The following is a 25,655-nucleotide window of genomic DNA, read 5'->3' as shown; positions in this document are numbered from 1 at the left end:
GGAAGGACCTGTTCTGACTGAAAACTCTCCCTCCAGGGGTGGATCACTTTTCAGAGAGCTGATCTGGCTAACCATGGCTATGAGAGCAATAGTAACATGCAGCCAAGGTTTGGCGCTCACTGGGTTACTTTCTCCTTTGGTACCAGCTCAGAATTTGGTTTAAATCAAAGGTGAAACCACACCCTGAAGCTCCTAACTGAGGTGTTTTGAGCACCAGCTAACTTAGACGCCTACAGTAGGCAGAGTAAATATTCCCCCTAAATATCCATGTGGTTCTTGCACAACATGGACTCCTGGAGATACAGAAATACTAACACAGAATCATGGGAAGAGAAGTTTTCTTGCACTGCTCTGCACAACGTAGGCATATACGAAGTACAGGCAGAAGCTAGATCTGTGTTTGTTTTTTAACAAAAGAGTTCAGTTACAAATGCAAGGAAAATACAGGATGTGTAATGAATATGTCATAGCTGTGGCATCCTGTTTCTAAAATATCTCGCTCCTGAATGGTGCTGTCTTAGGTTTCTTCCACATATAGGAGACTTTCCAGCTGGCCTGCAGCCAGTGCTTTAATAAAACATGGTATTATGCAGAAGTGAATAAAGCTTATAGCAATAATAATGTCCTTGAAATCCACTAATCACCACAAGTTTCAAGAATATTTCAATATGAGATCAACAGGACAACAACTAAAATTCATCTGTTAGCTATGGAAAATCATTTTCTCATGTTAGATTATGCCTGTACTGAATAAAGTACCCAAGTCATTATTGACCTGGATAAACAGTGTGTTTTCTGAATTTAGAAGACAACACCTAGCTGTAAAGGAGCTGAAAGCACTTCAAAAAACAACATTAGGATGTAAAATTATTATGAATTGAAGAAATGGCCTGAGAAAATATATACTTTCAATAAATACACAACAGCTAAGTATATTTGGGTAGGAATAGCCAACAGCATAAATACATGGTCAAGATTCATTGCCAAGGTAACATTCCTGCAGGAAAGGATCCAATTATCCCAGTGATCACACACTAAGTAGGAGTCAACAATATCCTGTTGCTGTGAAAAATATAAAGAAACAAGAAAGAGGTCAACCAACTGGAGAAAGTTAAGGAGAACAACAAAAATGGTCAGTGGCCCAAGGAATCTGGTCTGCAAAGGAAGACGGGGAGAATTAGGTTCATCTAGCTGAGAAAACAGATGTGAGAAAGAACAATAACCCTTCAAATAGATTTTTTTAAAAAAGATAAAAGAAAGATGTTTACAGAAAGAATACACTAGTTTCCCACTACTGAAGATCTGAGAATTACAAAAATATATCTAAGAGACTTCTCCCATCCAAACAGAGGACAAACTAAATTATGTTCAAAGAGATTTACCTAACCTGTTCTTGACAATTATAAATTATACAATCTATTTAAGTGTCCTTACCACTAGAAATTATTACCACCTGTCTAGATTACATCCATCTTGTACAATTTAAGCCTAATTCGCCTAATTTTGATGTTTTGTCTCCAGGGGACCTAGATACACGATTACTAATTTCCCCTCTGAGGCAGCCCTTAATATATTTTAAGAACATTATGGTGTCTCAATGCTGAGGAAGTCTTAATTTGAACACTAATGTCTTTCAAATAGCGTATGCTTAAGTCCAGTAAGTCCTTATGGGACCTCACTTTGTACCAGTAGCAGATTCAAAACTGCCTGAATTGCAGAATACAGGTTACTTCAAACACACTTGTAGGGAGAACATTTTTCTGAAATGCTAACAGCAAGATGATGGTATCTACAACAACTTGCCTCCAATTTTATCTACAGTATCACAGTAGCATGCGCCCTCCACAATGTTTGGGAGGATGCTGGGAAAAGGGGAAGAATTTTTGCCTGAAGAAAACTCTTGGTTGGCTTGCATGCCTGGTACAAGTGTCAATTTTCATCCTTACATCTTGGCCCTGAAAGCATAGAAAATAAAAAACACCCTTTATTCTCATACCTTTGCCATGCAGGCAACACACAATAGTAAATGAAACACTGTGTGTTGCTGTAATAAATACAGTAGTTTTGTCTACTGTTTAGTTCATTTGTTGTTGCTTTTTTGGCACCTTTATAGGAGCTGAATATTTTAGTAAAAGCATTAAATACAATTTCCTGACTGTTTCCAAAGCAGTTTCATACCAGTATACTGTTCAAACAAAGCAATTTATTATTAATCCAAGTAATAAAATACATAAAAGTATTCTGAAAGCTGTTGCAGCAATTACAGCTGCCTGTACACTAGTAATAAAGAATAAATGCTTGTAAAAATGATGATATTAGCTAAAATGCCAAAAGTGGAGTCTGGAAATGCATGTTAAAATAATCATCTACGCCCTTTACACCATGATGAACAAGTTTTACATAGCTTTTACATATAAATTTTACGTGGTATTTGCATGCAGATATGGTGAACGTTTAACCATTCCACTTCTTTATGTGGTCAGGAGGCCACTGAGCTTCTGAACAGGGACTGACAGACGTGGCTTATGACTCATAGCAGAGCAGGCAGGCACTGGTGACATCCTGGATCCAGGACTGACGTTCTGCTGCTCTCAGTCCTGCTCTCTCACTCACTGGTTACGCTTCATTACGTTCCCCCTTCTCGTCCTTGACAATCATCAGCTTTGAGTCCAACTTCCATTCCCACAGCAGGTCAGCTCTGAACCTTCTCACTGCCCCCATCCACCAGACAGAACGTCCTGTCAACGAAATGATGAAAAAATATCTTTTATTTTTATTCACATAAGGAAAATGAACAACATCTTCCTTTCCCCCCGCTTCACTATTCAATAGCATGGCAGAGCCAAGTGGGTGTACTTGTATTCCAGCATTACATGCTGAACTGATAAAAATTCTTACTAGTTACACTGCCAGGTTTTAAAAGATTAGGACAATGAGACTACCCCCTTGTCACCATTTTTGACTTTATACACCATTTCACAACTAGGAAGCCTTAGAGGATGTTAATCTGCTGGATATCCAAGAGTGGGAGAGGAAATCAAATGCTGCCAAGTTGTGGCTGTAATTCTGCCTTTGCAGAGATAGAAATCCCTCACTGCCTGCTGACTGAACAAAACCAAAGCAGCAGAGAGGGCACCAGCACAACGCACCCTGCCTTGCTGATTTCTCCCATATGCAAAACTCTCAAGTGTCACAGACCAAAACAAGGGGGAAAGTTTACACAAATTCTTAACAGCCCTCAGAATGGGCCTGAGCCATGAGATCATATTGGAACCAGGAGGGATAAGATCAGCAAGGAACTTCTTCCCTTATTCAGCCATTAGAATCTATAGCACAGGCCACAGACAACGTCGGAATGTTACTAAGTGTAACTTCCCATCAGCATTCTGGTGGGATGTTACAAAGATAGCTGCACTTTCTGAAACAGACATTTCTATAAAGTCTGTAATTTCATCCTTGAGTTCTTTTATTTAATTTTTTTCTAATGGGACTTCATCTTGGACCACAGGTGCAGTAAAGAGCAGGGGAACAAGACGGCTTCTGCGCTCAACTGAAGTTAAAGAGAAACTGTTGCAAGGAACATAATCTATGAAAAATAAATTCATGTTTATAATGCAAAAATCCCTCACAGTTAATGTTGCCATTTCACTTTTCCCCAGTATAATGAGAGGGTGAATGCCTCTTACCTGGCTGTAGGTCCAGCTCCATCAATGTTTTCTCTCAAGGCTGTTCAGCCTTCAACAGAGCGCAGAGCAATTCCTAATTCCTCTGGGTGCACAGCCTGCACAGCACTGTCTTCTGTATCAGAAGTTCTTCTATGCTGCACAAGGAGCTCGTCCAGAGCTGTCACACAGAGGACTGTGCATATATATGTAAGGCTTTGGTGAGCACCAAGCCAGGACCAGAGCTGCTCATCTTGCAGTGATCATAATTAACGGGTCTTTAGAGTGCTTTCTGCCTGGGAAAACTCTTCTCTTGGTGGCCATCTCCACAGCTTCTGCATGATGTTTGCACACCAGAATGAACTGTGCTTTTCCAAAAAATTCTGCTGTGGTCACATCTGAGCTTAACTAACATGCTCCACTGCTCACCTAATAAAACCCTGTGAGCAGTCTCTTCGAAGAGTTTTTGAATGGAGACACGAAGGAAGCAGAGCACAAAAGAAACACAGAACGAAGGGTAAAACCCCCATGTGAATGAAAGTCAGACAAGATATCATCATATGAGGTGGGGAAAGGAGAGAGAAGTTAGAGCACACATGCCTAGGGACCTGCAGGATGATATAACAGCAATCAAAATCCCAGCTTAACTGCCCAGGCATGAAATAACGTCCTAACTGCGGAGTAAATACATCAAAGTCCAAAACAAAGAGAAAGGGCTTTGCCACACATCCCAACCAGGGAAGCAAATCCCATCAAAGCACAGATGACATAAGGCTGCTCTGAGAAGACTGTAACTGAGTTTGGTCTGATAATAAGACAAGAAACAAGGATAAGCCCAAAGGTAGGTGCACTGATACACACCCATGTGCTCTCTGCAGCTCACTAAGCTGTTTAGTTCATAATTAAGCTCATCACGCCCTTAACATCCCTCTTTTCCCCACAGCTCATAAATATTCACCCTGCCTCTGAGTATTTCACAGAAATTTTTAATATAGTAAAACATTTTTGTCAGATGTGCAGTATTTTAATAAACAATCAAAATCAAGCCAAACCTACTAAAACACAGTAATAAATTAATTTTTTTAAGCCCTGATGTTGCTTTACCTTTTTATGGCTAGTTTCTCATCAATTCAAAACAAATTTGGATAACGAGTATGTGATGCACCCATGTAAATCTGAAGTTTTGTTGTCAGTGAGCATGTAACAGACCAGCTCTAGGCAACGGAGGATGCACATAAAACATACATCAGGTGCACATGTGTGGAAACACAATTAAAAAGCCACATATTCCTGGTTTTCAAATGAGAACAACAGCTCCTTTACAGTCAAAAGCACATTTCCACTTCAGATAACGGGCATTTTGCCACTAGCTTTGAAAGAACCAGGACCCTGCTCCACAGTTTAATCAAGATCTTCTTGAATTCAGTGGAAAAGTCTCACAAGAAAACAGTGGCCTGGTGCATCACTTTGCAGAGCTGCGCTGTTGTTTCAAGCAGCTCTTGAAATGAACATTTTGGCAAAAGTTGCTGATAACTAGCTCTGCTGCTCTGAGTACTGATGCAGTTACAGCTTCCCTTTTACTGCACTTTTCAGTATAATTTTACACCAGAGACTGTGTGTGTGTGTGTGTGTGTGTGTGTGTGCATGAGAGAGCTGCTAAACCTTTTTTAAGCACAGTACATGAAAAGTTGTTCTCTAAAATAAGACTTGAACAAAACTATTTCAGACACCAGTGCAAAAGGATACTTGTTTACCTTAACTTCAGCATGACTTCTTATGCAATTAATCATTCATATGGAATATCCGACACAGAGAGAATACGCTACACACTGCCTTTATAAATAAGGGTTTATGTCAGACATAAGGATCTTCACAGCTGCCAAGCAGCAAGTGCAACACAAGTCACGTGGACTGCACAGCAATAGAGCAGATTAACACAAATATATCTTCAGAGAAGAAGGAAAAATTTAAGTCATCCATTGTAAATGAGGAATTAAGCCCTGCTAGTACATCCTTCCCCCACCTGAACACCTCCTACATCTTGGCAAATGGTCAACCACAAAATTAAATGAAACAAGGATCCTGTCTTCAGTGTAGAAAGCACTGAGGAAAATAAACGCCAACACCACCACTGCAGCACAGAAAATGAAATATCCTCACCTAGCTTCCCATTATTCCAGAGAAAGAATCCAAATGAAGGCATATATCACTTACTTTACTGAACTATGTATCTGCATCAACAAACTGGAAGTGATAGCAATGGTATGCTCCAACTTGCTGACTTCTCCACACTTGACAAACGAAACCAGACAAGGGCAACAGCATGATGCCAAGAGTGAGCTCAGTAAAATGCAAAGAGAGAACAATTTATTCATTCATCACAATCCTGTCTGCAATTGCAGAATGTGTGCATCCTTCTGTGAGTTCCTTTTTTTTCCCAGTGTCAGCAATAGCTTGCCATGCTCGTCACGAGGCTTGAATGAGGCACCTCGACCCATCCCTGAGCAAGGGCGATGGTATACACCTGACCATGCTCCAGTGCACAACGCAGAAACCAAAAAGCTTCTAAATCTTTTGACAGCAGAGACAGTGTATACCTGGTCAAGCCATAGTACAAGGACTGCAAAAGCAGATAAGTCTACAACCCCTGTGCAGCACATCCATGGGAAGCTGTGCGCATCTCTTCACTCCTAAGACATATCCATAACAGGACATTCTGGCTGACAGAGGTAAATGGGACATGGGGAATGGACAGGAGAGACCATGACCATGCTGTACATTGGCACGGTGCAAGAAAAAGCACTTTTCCCTCAGTTTTTCTCTCTCACTCTACTTTGATTACTGAAATGGCCCTTTTCCAGCTCTAAAACCTATCCTTTCAGTGCCTGTCATGTTAGCATGCTGATGGTATAATGAGGATTTACAGCAGTTCTGTACAAGAATTCTCTGCTGTGGGTGAAAAAGTTAGAAGAAATGTGCAAAGTTAATCCTCTTCCAATTACTCCAGAAATCTGCATGCTAATGCAATATCATAATAATTAGGATTGCAACGTAATTAAACTGTGTAAATGTCTGCAACAGGGAGCAAAATTTGCACGCTTGGAACATGCTTTGACTGAAAGAATTTGAGTAGCCCCACTGAAGAGCTGTACTGCTGATGTTCTGTCAGTACTAAAAACGTCAGTGTAGACAAAGTCTTTGTCCTTTCTACCCACATGGCAAGGCCCTCATGACATCACTTAGCCTATTTCCTGCAAGGCAGGACTGACACTACTTACGTCACTCTTGGCAGATCGTAGTTTAATCTGTTCTTAACGTCAGCAGAGTTCTGAATTCTAGCCTTGTCCCTCCATGTTTTAGCAGCCCTTCCCATCTTCATGCCATCTAAAAATTCAACACTCATACTCTATTCCACCACTGAGGTCATTAATAACAATAATGATGAAAACCAGTGTGTATTTCCCACACTTCAATATGCCTTTCCATTAGAAGGATGGACCACTGATAACTGCTATTTGGTATGGCAATCCAATCAGTTCTGCAGAGACTCCATAGGGGTTTCACTGAAGACAAGTTTCCCTTGACATGTTTGTGAAACTGTCATACACATTAATATTGAAAACATTACAAGAAGTCAAGTTGTTTGGCCTCTTTTGTGCCTTCCCCAGCTACAAGACTTGCTACTCAGTTGTAGAAAAACATTTTAAAGTTTTTAAAAGTCACATTGGCTGTTACTGAACTCCTTGGTCTTCTTCAGGTGCTTACACATAATTTGTTTGTTCCAGTTTTTCAAAGAACAAAATAATTTATCTGTAATTCTCTTTTACCTCTTTATAGACATTATGCTTTTTCCTTCCCACTCTCCCAGCACTTGAACTGTCTTCCCTGAGTTCACAGAAGTTAACTACAAACGCTTCTGAGATTGCTTTAGCCAATTCCTTAAGTAACCTAGAATAACCAGGCACAGCTGATTTAAAAATATTAAATATGTCTGAATACATTCTAACCCATTCTTGCCCTTTTTTAGCTTGTGATTTTACCCTCTGTCATAATAGCATAAGTGTGTGTGAGGGTGCTTCTAGTATGACTCAAAAGCATCAGTGAGAGTAGGTCTGATCCCTGAGTTAAAATTTAATATAATTTCTTGTCCTCAGGTCAAGCTATAGACTCCTTTAAATCATAAAGCATCTCATACCTTCGCTCATTGTCATCAAGATGAGCAAAGAGCACGTTCTTGGAGATGGCCTTTGCCAGAGCAGTCATAGTCTTATAGTCCTTTGGAATAACCTGTAGAGAAAAGCATGAAGGGTAATTACATGCCTGGTTGTATTTCTTCATAGAACTTGAAATCTACAGAAAATTCCACTATTCAAGATAATGGATGCAATTTGATTTCAAACACTGAGACAGGTTTAGGCTATAATATAAAGCCACTAGGAAAGTAATAAATTACAGTTTTGATAGTGTGAGGATAAGAATTTATGTTCTCAACATGACAACCAGAAAAGAAATATAAGATCCGGGATGAGTGGGGAGAAGGATATCCGTAAAATACTATAATTAGCAGGTACTGGCAGCTGTGTATTCTCCTTTCAAATCTCTTGGACCGAGGAAAACATATTTCATATTCCTCTTCTCCCACAAACAAATTAAGAAGCAATCTACTTTTAAAACTAGGGAATGAGCAACATTTCTTTAGGTGAAAGGTTAAACATGTTGATTACACCATACTTCTCAGTACTGGTTGTGGTATAAGGGACCCAGCTCCTGAGAGGTCCACCTGGGTCAAAATCCTGTGCCTTTGCTTCATGGCAAACGAGAAGGACTTGCATTTGAGAATGAAGAGGCATTTTTATTTGTTAATTAGGGAGATGGCAAAAGGCCTTTTGTACATGAATTTGCTCTAAATATATGCTGAAATTCAGGAGTATATTTTCATATTGGGTGAAGTTTTTCTGACTTTCGCAAGTTAGGCTTTCCATTTTGGTAAGATCTTAGTAAAGACACTGTATCTCTGTATTTGCCAAGCATCATCTTCTGTCAGTCAGAGACTGTGATCACAAGACACACAAGAAATTTGTAACAAGGTTATGACTTGTAAAAGATGTTCTATGACTTCAGTAATGTGATTTTTCCTTAACAGTTTAAATATAATGGGACAGAATCAAGCCTAGCAAAAGTTTTAAGTGTGAAATAAACCTTACTCCAATCTGAAGATCAACATCTGTTTGCCTGTTTTAATTACTGTACAAAAAAGTTCTGATAATGGACATTTATTTTTCACATTTTCTTATGATAGAAATAGTATAACTGTCTTATTTAAGTTGCTACATATGCTGATGTGTAGGTAGTTTCCTTTCCTCATCCTGGAAAAGCAAGATACCACCCATCCAACCAGAAGAAGGATGTCTCAAAAGGGAAAACTGATCTAGAACCAGTTCTCACAAAGAACTGATCTAGATTCATTTCACAGGAAAATTCTGCACTGTAAAGTTCTAAAGTTAAAACTCTGGCTTCAGACATCACTTATATGGACTGCTGTAGTCATTAGACTACTCAAATTAACTCTAGAGGAGTGTATTATGTATAAACTGCATATCTGTGTCAGAGTGAAACATAATCTAATTTATCTAAGAGTTTGAATTCCTGAATGTTAAATAAAATGAGCATTTGGCCAGTATCTTATTCTTGTTTTTTACCTTATCAAACAAACTCTGGATTGAATTGCAGTCCTGAACCCTTGCTCTATTAAGAATACCCCAGCTGTTCAGCTTACTGCTGATGAGTCAAAAGGGTAGATAATCGAATCACTAAGACATTCAACTCCAAACTTTCTGGCTGATTATGGAATAGCGTAGACAAGCCTTGCTCATTCTAAATCTGCAGCAATGAAAGCAACAAGGCAGAGACCAAAGTGGATCTGTTGGGGCTGGGAAACAGAAAACACAGGAGAGATTCTTTAGGTGTCACAGTGACCAGGCATCTGACCAATAACAAACATCAGGAAGAATCACTTGACCAATTCTTACATCACTCTTCCAAATAATCATTGAACACTATCTTCAAGCCAATAACCCTCTTCACAGCAAGATTCCTATTCTGTTAGTTGTGAACTATATGTTATGTCAGATGTGTTGACAAATATTGTTTTCTCTAGTTGCAAGAATGAAGCAATGAAATAACCCTTTGCAGAGATCTTCCTTTGTGCTCCTCAAAATGGAGCTATGCCATGTGCTTGCTCAAATCACAAAGCTAAATCTTCTTTGATTTTCTCTCCAGCGTCGTAACTCATTGTACTGCCTTTAGCACTACTCATCCTATAGCTCATCCCTTTAAGGGATCCTTTAAATTGGCTTATGACCCAGATGTGTTTCCATCCAACACCTGAATTCAAGCCAGCAGTTCCTCCTGGCTACTATCTAAAATTCCATCTGTTTGCAATAGTCTAACACAACCCTTGCCTTGCTTTTTACACTTTTAAGTTAGTTTCATAATCCATCATTTTAACGTCTCAATTTATTTCTGTATTCTAGAAATCTCTGTCACAAACACACATCCATGGGATTCACCACAGGATTAATTTGTTGATGGCAGAAGACAAAGCACTGACACAAACCCTCTCAGTGCTAGCTCTATATTCCTTGCAGCATCTGTAGCTTGACAAGAAACCATCATCTAAATCATTATTATTTCAGCTCAGTCAGTTCCTAGGAAATTAAAATCATAACAGCCCTAGTCATAGAACACATAGAATATGATCTGTATTGCTTCTTCTGGTTCTTGCCTACCCATGCTACTGTCAGGGCTTATTGGCATCACTGTTAAAAAAGGCAGAAAACAAAGTTAACTTCAGGTTCCATTATAAACATATAAGAATTACTCAGGGGTGTGGGAAGGAATATTTCCTCTGATTTCCAGAAGAGTCAGATGGAGCCCATATTAAGTAGAGACAAATGTGATCTCTTCATGGAAGTTTTTAAAGGGGGTATTGCAAACTGTACAGAAATAAAAATGATTGAAAGTGGCTTTTAAAATATCATGCAAGTTTTTTACCAGTGCAGTGCATTAACAGCTTGACTAAAGTGCTGTAAAAATTTACTGTATACTTGCAAGCATTATTTAACTGCCACAAAAATAGTCCATACTTGTTTTTAGGATGAAAGGCTCTCCTAGTTCTTTGTTTCTTGGGACAGAAATCCCCAGAGCAGACAGTGAACTTGTATCATAAATGGATGACAAAAGCACATCTGACTGCAAAGGCAAAAAGTATTCTGCCAAAAAAACAGTGACTGACAAAATGTATTCCCATAAAGAAAAAGCTCTTTGGGTTAAAGCTACTCCAGGCGTGCACAAAACCACATTAGTAGCATCTGTCAACCTTATGAAATACATTTTTAGCCTAGCTCCCTAAACAAACATGACATACACTATTGTAATGCCTGTCTTTTAATAATCTTTGAAAGCTTTGGCCAGTTCCAAAAAAAATTTGCAGGGTTATTACAAGATATCAAGGATATAACATAGCTACATTTAAAAAAAAAAAGTTTTAAAAAAAGAGAAGCCCAAATTAGTGCTCCTACTGAAGAAATCACTTAATTTGGGATTGGCATTTCTTCAAAGACAACAGTCACATAGCGTCACACAAGTATGGTGAACGGATTTCTGGAAACCCATGGTTTAGGTGGTACCCAACCAACATGGAAATCATGTGCCTGAATGGTCTAGGGAGCCAAGGCAGAAGAAAACCTGAGCTAGAAGGGACTTTTGGGGAAAAACAAACAAACAAAACAAAAAAAACCAACAGGAAATGCAGCAATAGAAAAGGCTGCTTTCCAAAACTGTGAGGTTCTGACAAACCTTAGAAGCTGATGGAGTCTGTGAATATCAAGAAAATGGCTGAGAATTACCAATCCTGTTAGAGGGGGAAACAGATGAGCAGTACGTCTCAAAAAGGGGAAGAATAAAGAGTAGAGAACAGCCACATTGATGGGGAAAGTATTTAGTCAAGGAGGCAGCAAAAGAACTTGAGTGTGAAGAAGATGCAAGCCATGTATATGCCAGCATGAGGACACCATTGTACACAGGCTGACCCACGAGTCCAATTAGGAGTAAAATATGTCACTTGATTGTCCTGTACATCTCAGAATCAGAGAGATGGTGACACATTACCTTTCTGACGTAAGAAACAGCATCTTCCTCAGTGTACACTTCTGCACTGACCCCCCCTCTCCTGCGTCGGGCTTTTACTACTGGGTTGGGAGGAGGAGGGGAAATCTCATCGTCATGAGAATCAGACTGGGAACTGGATTTCTGCCGAGCCAGTATTTGTTTGCATTCTTCCTGTAAGGCAAAAAGAGACAATGAAACATCTCTTACTCGTGTAGCTAACTTGCTGGATAAACTCGATTCACTCTCCATTTACAACTATCAGCAATCCCTTCACTTCTACATCTGGATGACTGTCGGTTTACACATTTGTGCTGCTGAAAGAAAATAAAAAGTTTAATGTGAGCAGCATGAAGGACTGATGTTAACTACCATGTGTGTACAGGTATCATCACTCCAGTACTTGACCTGTTCAACTCTTTCTTAAACATAATGGAAATCAACATATTATAAACTGCAGACATATCGTTGCAGCTACTCCTGGCTGAGAAAGCAAAAGAACAAGCCTCTTTTGCTTACTCTCCAACATCACAGCTGTTATTTTCTCAGTTGGCTTGTACATATCTTTGTCTCTTGTACAGAGAACATATCAGAAGTCACACATCAATATATTAGATAGGTTTCTTCATCCTGCTCTGCTTTGCAGGCTTACTATCACCAGAAAGAACAAAGATGCTCCCTACTCCAGAATTTCTGCCATATAGCAGATTTACAATGAACGGGACTATTTCCAAGCAAATAAGATCCAAGGTAGGCTCCAGAGGACTATGAAAAATGATGGCTGGCCTAGCACCAGCTGGCCAATAGGGAGGTTATGGTCCAAATTTCATGCTCATGGAATGGAGAATAAAATACAAAGGGGAATCGCTGAAGAGATAGTAACAAGAGCAGGAAACAGTATAAGAAACCTTCAAGAAAGGATGTCAGAGTTGCAAGACTCTGTCAATTCATACACCGAATTATTTGACTTCTAAAGGATTGAGACAAAGAAGATTACCCATAATTGTAATATTTTCCCAGAGCCTCATCTCCTGTTCTTCAGCTTCCTGGGATTCAAGGGAAAGAACACAGGAGTAAAATGCCCTCTGCATCACCCATCAAAGGAACAGGGGCCTGTCTGCTCGTTCCCAGCCCACCTTCTCATCCCCTGGTACCACCTCAGCCTGGCATCCTGCTCACAACACACAACGCTGCCTTTGCTCCCTCTTCAGTGCTTTCTTAGCTGGTTCCTCCTAGTCTGTGCTGACCCTGCCTAGGGCAGGGAAGAACTGGAGTTGGGATGGACCCCATGTCCTGTCCTCAGCTTTTCTGATACAGGAAACCAAAGGGCACATGCACGAGAGACTTGAGGACTGTAAGGAGGCAAGTCATCTTGTGCAGAGGTAGTCCAGTAATTTTATTTGCTGTCATCTATTATATTGCTGTAGGTATAACCCACACCCTGACAGTCTCAGGGTTATGTTGATCAACGTACATGTAGCCATCTATCATCCAACAATTCCCCAAACAACTCCAGCATTTTTGAGACAATTCAGATTATCAGCATCGCAGGCTACACAAAAGAAAACGCGGTAACGCCGAGGTTCCTGCACACCCCATAAAACCAACGTTCCTTTGACAGGGATGCCAGAACCTGGCCTCTGCCTTACACAGTTACTTTCCAATGAGACTTTCCAGTCAGAGCTAATACAGGGAGCTGGTGGAGGAGGGAGAATCTGGGAGCGCTAGCGCTAGACGCGTGGCAACTTACCAACATAGCCAGTTGGTCTCATTGACAGAGGAAATGAGTTATCGTTAACTCATCAGGTATGACACCAGAAAAGAGTGGTACAGAAAACTGGCACAAGTTCACAATTATTAAGCTTGCAAGAAAAACAGATGATTAATATATGTTTTGCCATTGATGTTTACAAATGTCTGACAAATCCAGTCATGCCACTTGTCTTTTCTGGTCTTACTCCAGTTTCTTTCCTCACCATCACTGACACTGCCCCTCTCATTAACCTAAGGAGCCTTTGACACCAATCTTTGATGTATTATTGCTACTTGAAATAAATAACTAAATAGTATTTCCCACAATGCATATTTCAAAGTAACAAGTTACACATTCTTGTTTTGATTAAGAGACTACTGAAATATTTAAGAGACAAGCACAGAGATAAAATGTAGAGGGCTGGATAAAGATCTGCCTTTTCAAGGTCCTGACCTGCCTCAGAAAGTGCCAAGTTCTTTCTGCGATCAGTATTTACTTTAAATTGGGATTACACCACCACAGCTCCTGGGCCATAACACAGTTGAGCTAGGTGCTGTAACCAAAAAACAGAAGAAAAAATTATTTCAGATGTATTAAATCCTTACTGAAACTTTTTCATTTCCAATTCAAATTTCAAATAGCAGCACTGGATATGTAAAAGATGACTCAGTTAGATTTTCCTATCATGTAAGAACTGCAAGTCCTATTTAAGCATTCTCATCAACTTCTTCCCTACTCCTGACTGTCTCTAGCTTCCTTAACTACAATTATATACTTGTAGAAACACAAATATTTAAAATACAAATACGTGTGCTACATATTATCATTATATTTAATATCTAGTCATCAAGATCAAACCTATGACTGTAGAATTTCAAATAATATTACTGGCTATTGTAGCTGATGTATCTCTTTGATAGTGCTAACATTCTCTGTTTACATTAAATGAACATGACCAAATGCATAAGCTTAACTGAAAGGTAATTAAGACCTTCCTGGGTAGTAAGCAGCTTAAAGTATACTCAAAGGTAACCACAACAAGGAGGCAGGCAGGTAACTATTTAATGGTATGCAGCACTTACACAGTTCTTTTTATGCATAGTATATTTACTCATAGAGAAGAGTAGTAGTTTGCCCCATTTGAATATCAAATACACACTCCTTTTTCAGTAAACACTGTATAAAAGGCACTTCCAAGGAATTAACAAATAATATCTCCTCTGCACCAGCACAGATTTATACATGAAAGAAAGCTCAGTGAGATAAATTTAATATCACAAAGCATGCTCTTAAACCCAAATATCTTTTAAAGCCAAAAAGAAATTAAAGGATTATAAAAATGAGTTACCATATGATTCATTTTAAAAGGAAGTCTCTTCGCTACAAACTCCTTTTATATAAACAGCAGATAGTTGACTGGCTGGCTTTTCCATATGCCGCTATTTGTAGTCTAGGTAGGATTTCCATTACTGAACTAAAGAGTGTCTTTTGAAAATAAAAGCGTACACTCTGTCCTGGGTTAAGCTTTCAAAAAGCCGTCTTCCATATATCCTGGGGTAAAACTGCACAAATACAGCAAATATTTTAAAGGAGGAATGGACTCTCTGAAGAAGAGTTCTTCAAACACTGACTTCAGACACAGCTTGATGTGAACGCTTGTGCAGGACTCACTTTCAAGTAAACACCTCACCATCTTTTGTTGTCATGACAACAAGCGATCTCACTCTCTATTCAGATGGCACAGATAATTCACAATCATATTGCCCAATTATGTCCACCTTAAAAGGAGAAAACACGTGGAAGACACCACTGCAAAACAGTGTAATTGCTTTTGAGCAAGCCCCAGTGAACATCTTGTTCTTCCCTTCACACCAGTATCTGCACTGGCTCCAGTGGAGATGCTCCTGACATGTAGGGTCTGATCCAGTTATCCATAGCCCAGTGCCATTTTGGGTGACCTTGCTCAGCTTTCAGCTGCCAGCTGAGGAGGAAACAAGTCTCATGTTGTCCCGTGTCACATCTACCAGCCTCAGTGGGCATCACACATAATTTAGGGAGACTTAAATGGCAGTAGGGGATCACATGTGCCACTGCTGAAGCCTCCAGAGTCACTGCCAATATATTGACCCACCTCAAATCTACAAACTAACATTGCTGTGTGTCAATAACACCCTATTCCATATACACGTGATCTAATCCTACTTCTATTCAAACCACATCACAAGTGACCAAACACTAAGCTAAAATTGTGAACAAAAGCCTTTCCTGGGATTTCTGGGGGAGATGGATGATGAAACTGGAATACCATTACTGACTCCAGTGATAATAAACTGGAAATGAAAGAAAATATACCATCATTGCCTCCAATTAAAAGAAAGAAGAACCAATAAATACAACTGAAGTGACCGATTTATTTTTGAACGTCCAGCTTCAGCTAAGACATTTGTGCTACAAAAGGCTGAGGTATGGAACACAGGAATTCAGCACGCTGTCCTCAGCGTACGGGGTCATTGCCTTTCCCGATTGATGTTTCCACAAGTTTTTTATGAGTTTAAACACCACAAGTGAAGTGGCAACAATGCTGAGACAGTTTTTAGGTTTACCCTTCCTTTCAGACCGCTGCTGAAGAGCACACACACTTCCTGACCCAGAAGCTTTCTTCTCTATCAGCCAGAGCATTTCCAAACAGAAATTCACTTCCACTAGTTCCTCTCCCAGTCTCTCCTTTCAGGCTTTTTCACCTCCTGGAAACTCAGATGTTTCAGTTGAAAGGACAGCACCTAAGGAGGCTCCAAATCACTGTACAGCTTTACAACACCATCCCAAGGAGACTTTTAGAAGCAAGTCAGCCGTCCGGTATCGCTGCTCACTATCTCTGCTCTGCCTCCTGCAATTTATTCACTGCATTCAAAAGCAACAACACAAAACACACTCTAAATGATTTTTTTTTCCTCTGACTGACAGACCTAGAATCCGCTTCCTATTTATCCACAGAAAATGTGCAGGATAATTCACGTGCATGTAACTAATCTCTCTTTGCACTGGAACTGACCCAGAGGAGATGCTCTCAATACAGGAAGGTTTCTAACACTGCCCCATCACTCCTGGAGGCTGACATGATGATTTATAGCAACTAATAAAGGCCAAAGGCAAAGCACTCGGCTTTGTTGGAAGCACAGGACTGACTGATGCCACCATTGAAAGCATGAGAGATCTGGGAGGTCTTAATGTCCTTTCCAGTCTTCTCTTTGCCACAATGGACAACTCTACTATCTTTATGATCATTCAGCCTTGAAATCGGAGACTTTTCACACAACCCCAACTATTGTTCCCTTGCCTTCCTGATGTGAAATGCCACCTTTTCTTCTACAGCATCACTAAGAAATATCTTTAACAACCACCCCTCCTGCTAACATATTTATCCACTCCATAGTTATCCACCACTTAGATTACTACTGCTGCAACCTCAGCAGCCTCTCTGCATCTCAGTTCATTCCCAACTTCCAATCTAGGCAAAATTCTCCTGCCAAAAATCCACCTACTCTTCTGCTGCTCTGACTGCATCGCTTGCCTTCTTGAGTCCCTTTCCTGGTGTTCTTTTACTTCCTGCAACGTATTAACGCTCCTTGTCTTCCCCTCCAGTGTCTTGCAATATCTGAACCCATCATCACCTCTTCCCTACTTTCTTACATACACTTCACAGCAAAGAGAGGTTATGTTACAAAACACAGACCATATTTTGGATACTTAAAAGCTTATATAATCAAAGAGAACCAAAGCCAACACTCCCAATTTTTAAAATCCAGCCAAATAACAATGTATGCACATATACCTCATATAAGAAGAAACCTGCCCACAGAAAAGCTCTATTTCTACCAGATAAATAAAATTTAAACTAAAATGCTAAATATTATGTCATAATTTTCAGCAACAACCAGAACACCTAAGCCACTCTAAAGTTTTGAATCACTGGATATGTAATGCCAAGGCTGTTTATTTATTTTTTTATTCCAGCTCTCTAACACAGCAGACCCTTACTCCAAGGGATAAAACACCAATCTCAGTGAGGCTCACATGTAAGAGGCTGAAATGGACCATCAGAGCATTGGAAGAGATAGCTGATAAATAAGCTGTCAACAAAGAGGAAATCTTAAATGCTGGTATGCCATTTTACTCCTTAAAATACTTGTGTTGTGTAGGCTCACTTAACGTTTAGAAGCATACTGATGCTCTCAGATCAAATGTGCTGTTGACAGCAAGGCTGGTTATTCAAAATCTTGTGTTCCCTCAGACATTTTGGAGTGGAAATTGTCTCTAAACCATTTTTATATTTTCTACTCCTAAATAAAATTCTACTCAATTTACTACCTCTTCTGAGAAATTATCTGATGTTAATACAAATATGAAAATATGTGTGCTGGGCTGCCCACCTGAAATATACACTGAGCTTTTTTTTCTCTCTTTCATCCTCCTCCCTTCCACACGAATTTCATTTTTGAAACCTAAAACAACTTCAGGGTGCTATGAGTGCCTTCATTGGTACAGGGGTATTAAGAGTAGACAGCAACTTGAATTGCATGCTTGGGTAAGAATCCATGCATCTCCCTTAACTCTCTAGTGGGATGCTCACAACTCATTAAGTACTTTTTTCTTCACAATTTTGCCAATAAATCCAAGTTAAAATAATTAGAGACATGTCTTTATTTCGAGTTTTCCATGGCTCGCTTTCTCAGTTCCCTAGCATCTTGCACAAGGGTGATGGAGCTGGCGGGCTGAGCTCCTGGGAGCTGCAGAACCTCAACAGCTTGAGCTTACAAAGCTGTCAGGGTACAGCTCCAACACAGGCTGCCAAGCAGGCAACCACAGAGGTGCAGACCTCAGCAGAGCACGCTGGAAAGCAATTAATTCCCCTCCCTATAGCATTTCAAAATATAAGGTCCTTTTCTTAACTGAAACAAAATCAAATCTCAAATAATCTTAAATTTGCTACGAAAACTGCAGTTGCCCACCCAGTCTTACTGGTGGCCAGTCTGACAGTCTCAACTTCCATCCTATATGCCTAATTAAAATGGCACAGCATTAAAAAGGTATTTAAAAATAAGGAGTTGTCTTTTCCTGCATTTAGGAGAATATTAATGATGAACTACGCGAAAACTGACTGAAAAACAAGAGCAAAACCAAAATTCATCCTTATATTGGAAATCTGGTTTAATTTGTATCATTTTTTACAGAGTCTTTCTCCTTGCTATTATTCCTATTCGGCATGTCCCTCGATTTAAAATAATTACTGTGGGAAGACAGAAAAGGCCTAACTATCTCTGCTCCTCAAGTCACCTCCTGTAACTGAAAGAGAATAAAAGAAAATAATTTTTAAGATAATTTAGTGCCTTCCAGAAAAGCTACGGCCTCGCCTTGGCTAAGCTATCGGCTGTAATGGAAAGGGTCGGCAGCTATCAGGGCATCTTGCCCGATGCTCTGATGACTGTAAAACACAGAGAACGAGGAGAACTCACAAGAGTGCAGCTCAAAACTCTCCCATCACTGAACCCGAAGTTCTGCCTCATCCAAGGTGAGTTGCTATGCAGCCCGACTGGCCTCTCCAAAGAACAGTGAGGGATTTGCTGAGCTGCAGACAGGCAGGAGGGTAGGTACTTGGTCAGTTCTGCAGCCACAGGCTCCAACACAGGCAGGATTGAAGCCCAGGTAAACTCTTTTTCAAAAATCAATTGGTAAAATAAGGCTTGAGGGCCCCTACATCTGTTTGGGAGCCTATAAAAGGCTGCAGTCAGCTGGGGGCAAATATGTGTATGTACCTGTTCCTAGCTGTAAAGGCCTGTTAGGATGAAAAGCTTTCCCAAAGTCTGTTGTGATCTAGTGAAATTTGCCATCAGATAGTGCCTGACCCAGCACCATTTTTAACTTTACATGAATTTGGCAAGGTATTTCATTCATGTGTTTAAAGCTAAGTATGAACCTGTTTCTTTAAAGCCACTTAGATGCTTAAAGATTAACATGGATTAAGTATCCTGATGAATGTAAAGCGTGATAGCTTGAGATGTGAAACAGAGACAACATCCAGACAGACCCAGCCTTCTCATTCCATCGCTGCGCTCCATTTTTGTTAGCTTTTTACTTTGAGGCTGGGAAAGCTACTCACACTTATAGACAAACAAAATAAACAGGGAACTCAGCAATGCTCTAAGGGGCTCTGCAAAAGCTCACAAGAGCACAGCTTCACTTAGAACCAAGTTTATTTCTTAGGAAAAAACTTTTTTTCTCTTTCTGCTCTTATCCAATTCATCTTCCATCCTTCCCTAAACCTCCTGTGTTTAGGAAAGTTTGCCTGAGGGCTTTTAAAAATTCACCTGGTTTTTCCTTTACCTGTTCCAAGAAAACTGTCACCTCTCATAACACTGCCTGTGGCTGACTACACAGCAACCACAGCAGTCTGACCTGAGCTGATTTTCACCCAGCTCTCTCTGGCACTGCTATCAGTGGAGAGGCAGGAGCAGAGCCTGCCCGAGCCTACTCAGAACTGCAGACATACAGCAAGGGCACCACTGCATTGCTATCAGTGTCTCAGGTAGCTCAGGTATGTTCCCACATGCTTGAATAACATTTCTGACCATGCAGCAGACAACACCCGACTGCTTTGCAAGCTTTGAAAGATACAGAAATATTTGTCTTAGTAGTCTTTATCAAACTGCTTAGTTAATGCATTTTTAAATAGTTTTTCCTCTGTAGGATTTTCCTTCTAATCCATACCCTCTCCACAGCTTATCTGAAAGGAATGAGTTATACTTAGCATAACCACCTGTACTGATAAGAATGAATTTAATTGTTTTGGACAGATTCTAGTGGAAATTACTGATTGAAAAATTACTTGTTGTGACAAAAGGTAAATAAGAAAAGCCTAATGCTCAAATTTTGATGCTCAAATATCCTTGGTTCTGAAACTCTTTATGATAAATAAACAAACTGTATTTTACTAACAGTGAATGAATTTGTAGTTACTACACACTTTCTTTTCAGTGCTAGTTTACAGCAAACCTGTCACACACATGCCTTTATTTTTCTGAGCAGGTCTGTGTGTGCAATGCTGTCTGACATCACCAGATGGAGCTACGCAAATAACCTCATTTTTCTTCATTTAATTACAGATGGTAGAGTCCAAGTTTTTCTAAAATTCTCTTTTCAGATGGTACTGTAAGACATGCAGCAGCAGCTTGGGTCCATAAAACCACTGCAGATCCACAGGAGTCCAAGACAATAAGTCCAGTATGTGCAAGACAGGATTTGTTGTAGGTGCACAAGGCAATAGAAGGGACCAGGCAAGAGCTCAGGTCCAGATCGTAGCAGCAAAGATCACCTGGCTCAGCCAGCAAAGCCACTGCTCTGAAATACACTGCATGCAAAATGGCCTCAGCAAAGTACTTGGTAATGCCTAAACATATCCTGCAGGTTCCTGCTGCTTCCCATTCTTTTGTGCCATTTTCTTCATTAGTTCTACTCTTCATTATAATTTTTTTTCTGTTGAACAACAGTCTAGTTTAGCTTGGCAAGAGAACTCCACCTTTGATCATATAATCATGGCACTATACAGCCTGACACTAATGAAACTTTTGCAGTCGCAGTATAGCTGAAAATACCAGGCTTTGCCTGTAACTTCTTAATAATTAACTTTTTTACATAAGGTAAGAACCAGAGATAAAAGATGGGTTCTCTGTTTTTTCTGCTATGCCTTCTTTAGCCCTCGAGTAAACCTCAAGGACCTAATTACAGCTGTTAAAGTAATGCCACAGTTTCTTAGCTAACATCTATTTCCCCACTCTAAAAAAGCCAATTAATACCCCTAAGGGAAAGGTTCTCCTCACCCCATCCACCAACAAGAAGTTCTATACAGTCATGGGGAAATGTAAAACAAATTATTCAAAAGAAAACATTACCTAATTTTTTAAATCTGGGGTTTCTAAACTGTTCTCAACTCTTTTCTGTTCTCAATGGAATGTTAGAGGTTTTTACAAAGTAACTGTTAAGCTGATCAGAGTAGATGTCACATTGAGGTTCGTAGGTCACAGCACATAAAAACTGACTTGCAAACTTCAGAATATAGAAACTCAGGCGGATTCCCAGCAATTACTGACATCTTAAGACAAGCAGGTCCTGCCAGTATTGAGGGAACAGAAAAATATCTATTAAAGTTCTCCTACAATTATTTTCAGAGTTACAGTTTTTAATATTGTACTTGATACAAATAAGCTGCAAACTTAAAAGGCATCAGGCATTTCTAACCCTGTCACTTCTCCAGCTGAAAACCACGACTGTGGAATCAAACATCAAACCTCAGTCTCTAGCACTTTATTCACAAGTATTTATTCATGTTCTCACTTTACAGCCCTCTCAGGCCATGTCTATGCTGTGAAATAAAAAATGGCCCAGCCATGGACCTGAATACTAGCCCAAGACAGTCCACATCCCTCAACTATTAGCTCATTGCCTGGCTCTGCTCTGAGCTGCTCGTACTGACTCCTGCCAAAACAAACCTGCTACTAGACTTGTTAGACCTAAGAATTATATTTGGGGCCAGTTAGTGTCATGGGGTCAGGCGTTAGTCCCTGGTCCTTCTTCACTTAGTACAGATGAAGGCTGAAGGCAATAGATGTAACTCTGATGTCATCATGAGTAAGGTGAAAAGCATTTACCATCTGGTCTGATCTTGTACATGACAATAAATCTTGCTTTTCTCAGCTGATTTTGTAAAATGTAGCTAAAAATTAGCAAAATTAAGTAAACTTTGGTATTCACCTCTGAGGTACCTCCAGTACCTTGATGTGGATCGAGCTCTACAGATTTCCCATAAGCTCCTTTATAACCACTTGAAAAATATCCCACACTTCACGTCTAAACTGCCCACATGATTTTTTGACAGATCCACTGTTATTCTACCGTTCTCTTCAGTGGAACGTGTTGTCTATTTTAATGAGTTCAGAAAACAACCCCAAAATACCACATTTTGGTGGGAAAATGCATGACTTTGTTTAGAAAATCGTGCTTAAACCCAAAGATTGTCACTCCTCTCCCTACACAGGATCAAAAATAAAGCAGCTGATAGCAACGTGCCATATCAGTGTATTGCTCACTCACATACAAAAATCTGTAACAGGCAATGGCTAAATTGACAATTCAATTAAGATTCTTCAGTCAGAGTACCTATGTATAACAAGTGTCTTCTAAAAACTTATTGAAATTATTTCTCTATCTTTACAAGTCTTCCTTCAACTGTTATTATGCAACCAACAAGTCAAAATATTATCCTACAGCAGAAAATCCTCCACAGTGCAATTCATTTCAAGAAAGTCCCCAGAGCTGGGTGAGCAAGGAAGTCAAACTGCTGCAGGAAAAGGAATTACAGTGCCAGAAACCTCCAGAAGCATCCTAAAGCCTTTAGATTCAGCAGGCTTAGCTCCCAGGCTGCTCTACAGAGCCAGTCAAGACTGCTTCCTTCTATACTAAACATGATATTCACTGAATTTGATACCTTGAGACTGGTTGTTTCTAAATCATTTCCTTTCATTTTGTGACAAAGTGATATCCATCAGCTTCTGTCTTTGCATCCTGATCAATATCCTGCTACAGAATTCTGGTATCTGCTGTTCTTTGGGAAATAACAGGAGACTACATGAAAGAATCTATAATTTCTGAAGGGTAGGAACTGCCTTCCTGTCTCAATTCTGTGTACTGTATTTAGACCAATAAAGTCAAACTCCTCCAGTACAACATCTCAAGTAATTCCACTAGCTATGGAGAGTATTCTAAAATGCTACAGCGTATTTTAACATTTTTTGCAAAAACATGGTGTTTATTTTCCTAGACAGAAAGTCTGTCAAACTCCTCCAGTACAACATCTCAAGTAATCCCACTAGCTATGGAGAATATTCTAAAATGCTACAGCATATTTTAATATTTTTTGCAAAAAATTGTGTTTATTTTCCTAGACAGAAAGTCTTCAATTGCACACATTAAGAGGGATAAAAATTCATAACACAATAAAGGGAATTCAGCAGATTACACTGTCTTCAAATGGGTCTTGGCTCTCAGAAGTTTAGAATATGCAGAACTAAGAGGGTTTTTTTAATAAAAGGCATTACATTAAAAAACAGCTTGTACTTTCTACTCCTCCCTCATGTTCCAGGCATTCCTACTGGGTTTCCACCAAAACACAATGTTCGCATTTTTTTTAAACCTACACAGATTTGGTATATACTCACCTATACAAAAATTTCTATCTGAAAATTGGACAATGCAACATATAAAATGCTTGTATCACCTGTAATATATCAGCTCTATGTACTATTAACTAGTTATTATTGTTCTTGCTTTCTCCTTGCAAAATTTTGTCTCTAGAAAGAAAAAACTACAAGAATCTTATATCTTAAGCATACAAACTTTAGATGTTTCCTTCAAAAAAAGCGAATAATCCTCTCCTTAAACTAAGCATATGAATAAAGACTCTGGCAGACTGAAGATGTGTACAACCAACAACTCACAGCCCTGTGATCCCATTTATTTCTGGAGAAATCCCATCCCCAGAGAAAAGTTGTGCTCACAGAACATGCTATCCCTGCAAAAGATACCCATAGGCTTCAGTAAGAATTTGTCTGAGAATATTTTAAAATGTTTCCCTCTCTACACTGCTTTTGAAGACAGTTACAGCATACGAAGTCTCTCTGAATGCATCTCTTCTTGGATCCTAGGACAAGCAATACAGATGAGCAAGAGCAGTAAAATTAAATGGCACACAGTTTAATGATTTTCAGAACTTGCTGGTTCCCTGATTTTGTTCAGTTTTAGGGGAAGGGAAAACCACAGCACCCGACACTGGAATAAACAGGGAACAGCAGCTTTTGCTCTCACAGGCAGGTTTTTCCCACAGATGAAAGATTAAGGATACCAGGTATCATAACACAAAGTATACTCATAACTCTTTGGGTCATTTTTAACAAACACAGTTTGATGAGAAATTATAATCTTGGTGTTATGCACACAAAATTCTATACAATAGCCAATAATTTAGTAGAGTAAATAAAGGGTTGAGTTTTTTTCTTCTAGTAGCCTGCTTTTTAACAGTAGCCTGATAATTTAAAATTTAAAAGGAAAAAATTACCAAAATATTTGAAACTTTTAAAACAATCTTTTTTCAGTGTAATAATCGAAAACTTAAAGTCACCTGAAAATCACTGACCTTTTCTAATTTTTCAAAGTGTTCTCTGAGGAACTTCATGGGTCGGTCTGGCTTTGCTATGCAAAGGTTTACAATGCATTCCTTTAAAATCTGTTGGATGTTGTGCTTCTGAACATAGAGTTCGCATCCCTTCAGGCTCTCGTCTTCTTCCACATTGCAGGAAGAAGCAGCAGCCATCTTCAGGCTTGTAAACAGAAAACAGACCTAGGTAAGAAAATGGTGCAAGAAAGAGATAAAGAGATAGTTCCCAAATCCTTTGTCAGAGAGATCTGGAGGAGCAAAGACACTGTAATAATACTGCCTATTGCCTATTGAAGAGCTATTGATTCTGAATGTTTTAATGTTCTGGGGTTGTACATGGAAATGCTGAACTGTGTCATCTTTGTAGGACCAACATACCAGTAAGTACAAAACGACTTTAACTCCTCGACAGCAGCCAACCTTTGGAAACACCGGCGCAATTCATCAGACGGGCTGAGTTTCAAAGACAGTTATTAAATGACGGCATAAAGCTTTGCCTTTCTATTCCCTTGGGGACTCCCTCCTCGTCACCAGAAACACAGAAGGATTTTGGGGAAATTTTATCATCTGCCCCTTTCACAGCGAACGACCCTTCGCGATCTCGGGGTAGATGGGGAGGAGGGGGCAGAAGTTTGGTAACTGGGGGGGAGGAAACAACCCCAAACCCTCTTTATTTCCCCCAGCCGGCATATGACGGCTCCATTACAGACCACAGACCGCCGGGGCAGCTTTCGCACCGGCCTCCCCACCGCCCCCGCCCAGGACGCCGGGACCCCAGGGGCGGCAGAGGCCGGGCAGGGCGGCGGGGAGC

At 39.8% G+C, this 25,655-nt stretch overlaps 1 protein-coding gene across 1 annotated transcript in view; it reads right to left on the bottom strand.

Moving 5' to 3' along the window:
* LOC104522590 (cAMP-dependent protein kinase type I-beta regulatory subunit) overlaps window positions 1–25,026 on the bottom strand; it is a gene marked incomplete at its 3' end in the record, with an annotated part of 78,329 nt that extends 53,303 nt beyond the window's left edge. Inside the window, exons 1-3 of the mRNA XM_010164925.1 lie at window positions 24,824–25,026; window positions 11,832–12,002; window positions 7,858–7,949 (exon numbers count right to left, since the gene is read on the bottom strand). Coding sequence (XP_010163227.1) covers window positions 7,858–7,949; window positions 11,832–12,002; window positions 24,824–25,000 — 440 coding nt within the window. The remainder of the gene's footprint in view (window positions 1–7,857; window positions 7,950–11,831; window positions 12,003–24,823) is intronic.
* Between the last annotated feature and the right edge of the window lie 629 nt (window positions 25,027–25,655).

This window comes from Antrostomus carolinensis, unplaced genomic scaffold, assembly GCF_000700745.2.
Source record: "Antrostomus carolinensis isolate BGI_N321 unplaced genomic scaffold, ASM70074v2 scaffold18500, whole genome shotgun sequence".
Lineage (NCBI taxonomy): Eukaryota > Metazoa > Chordata > Aves > Caprimulgiformes > Caprimulgidae > Antrostomus > Antrostomus carolinensis.
The sequence above is the reverse complement of the archived record's forward strand: the minus strand, read 5'-3'. Positions and strand labels throughout refer to the sequence as shown.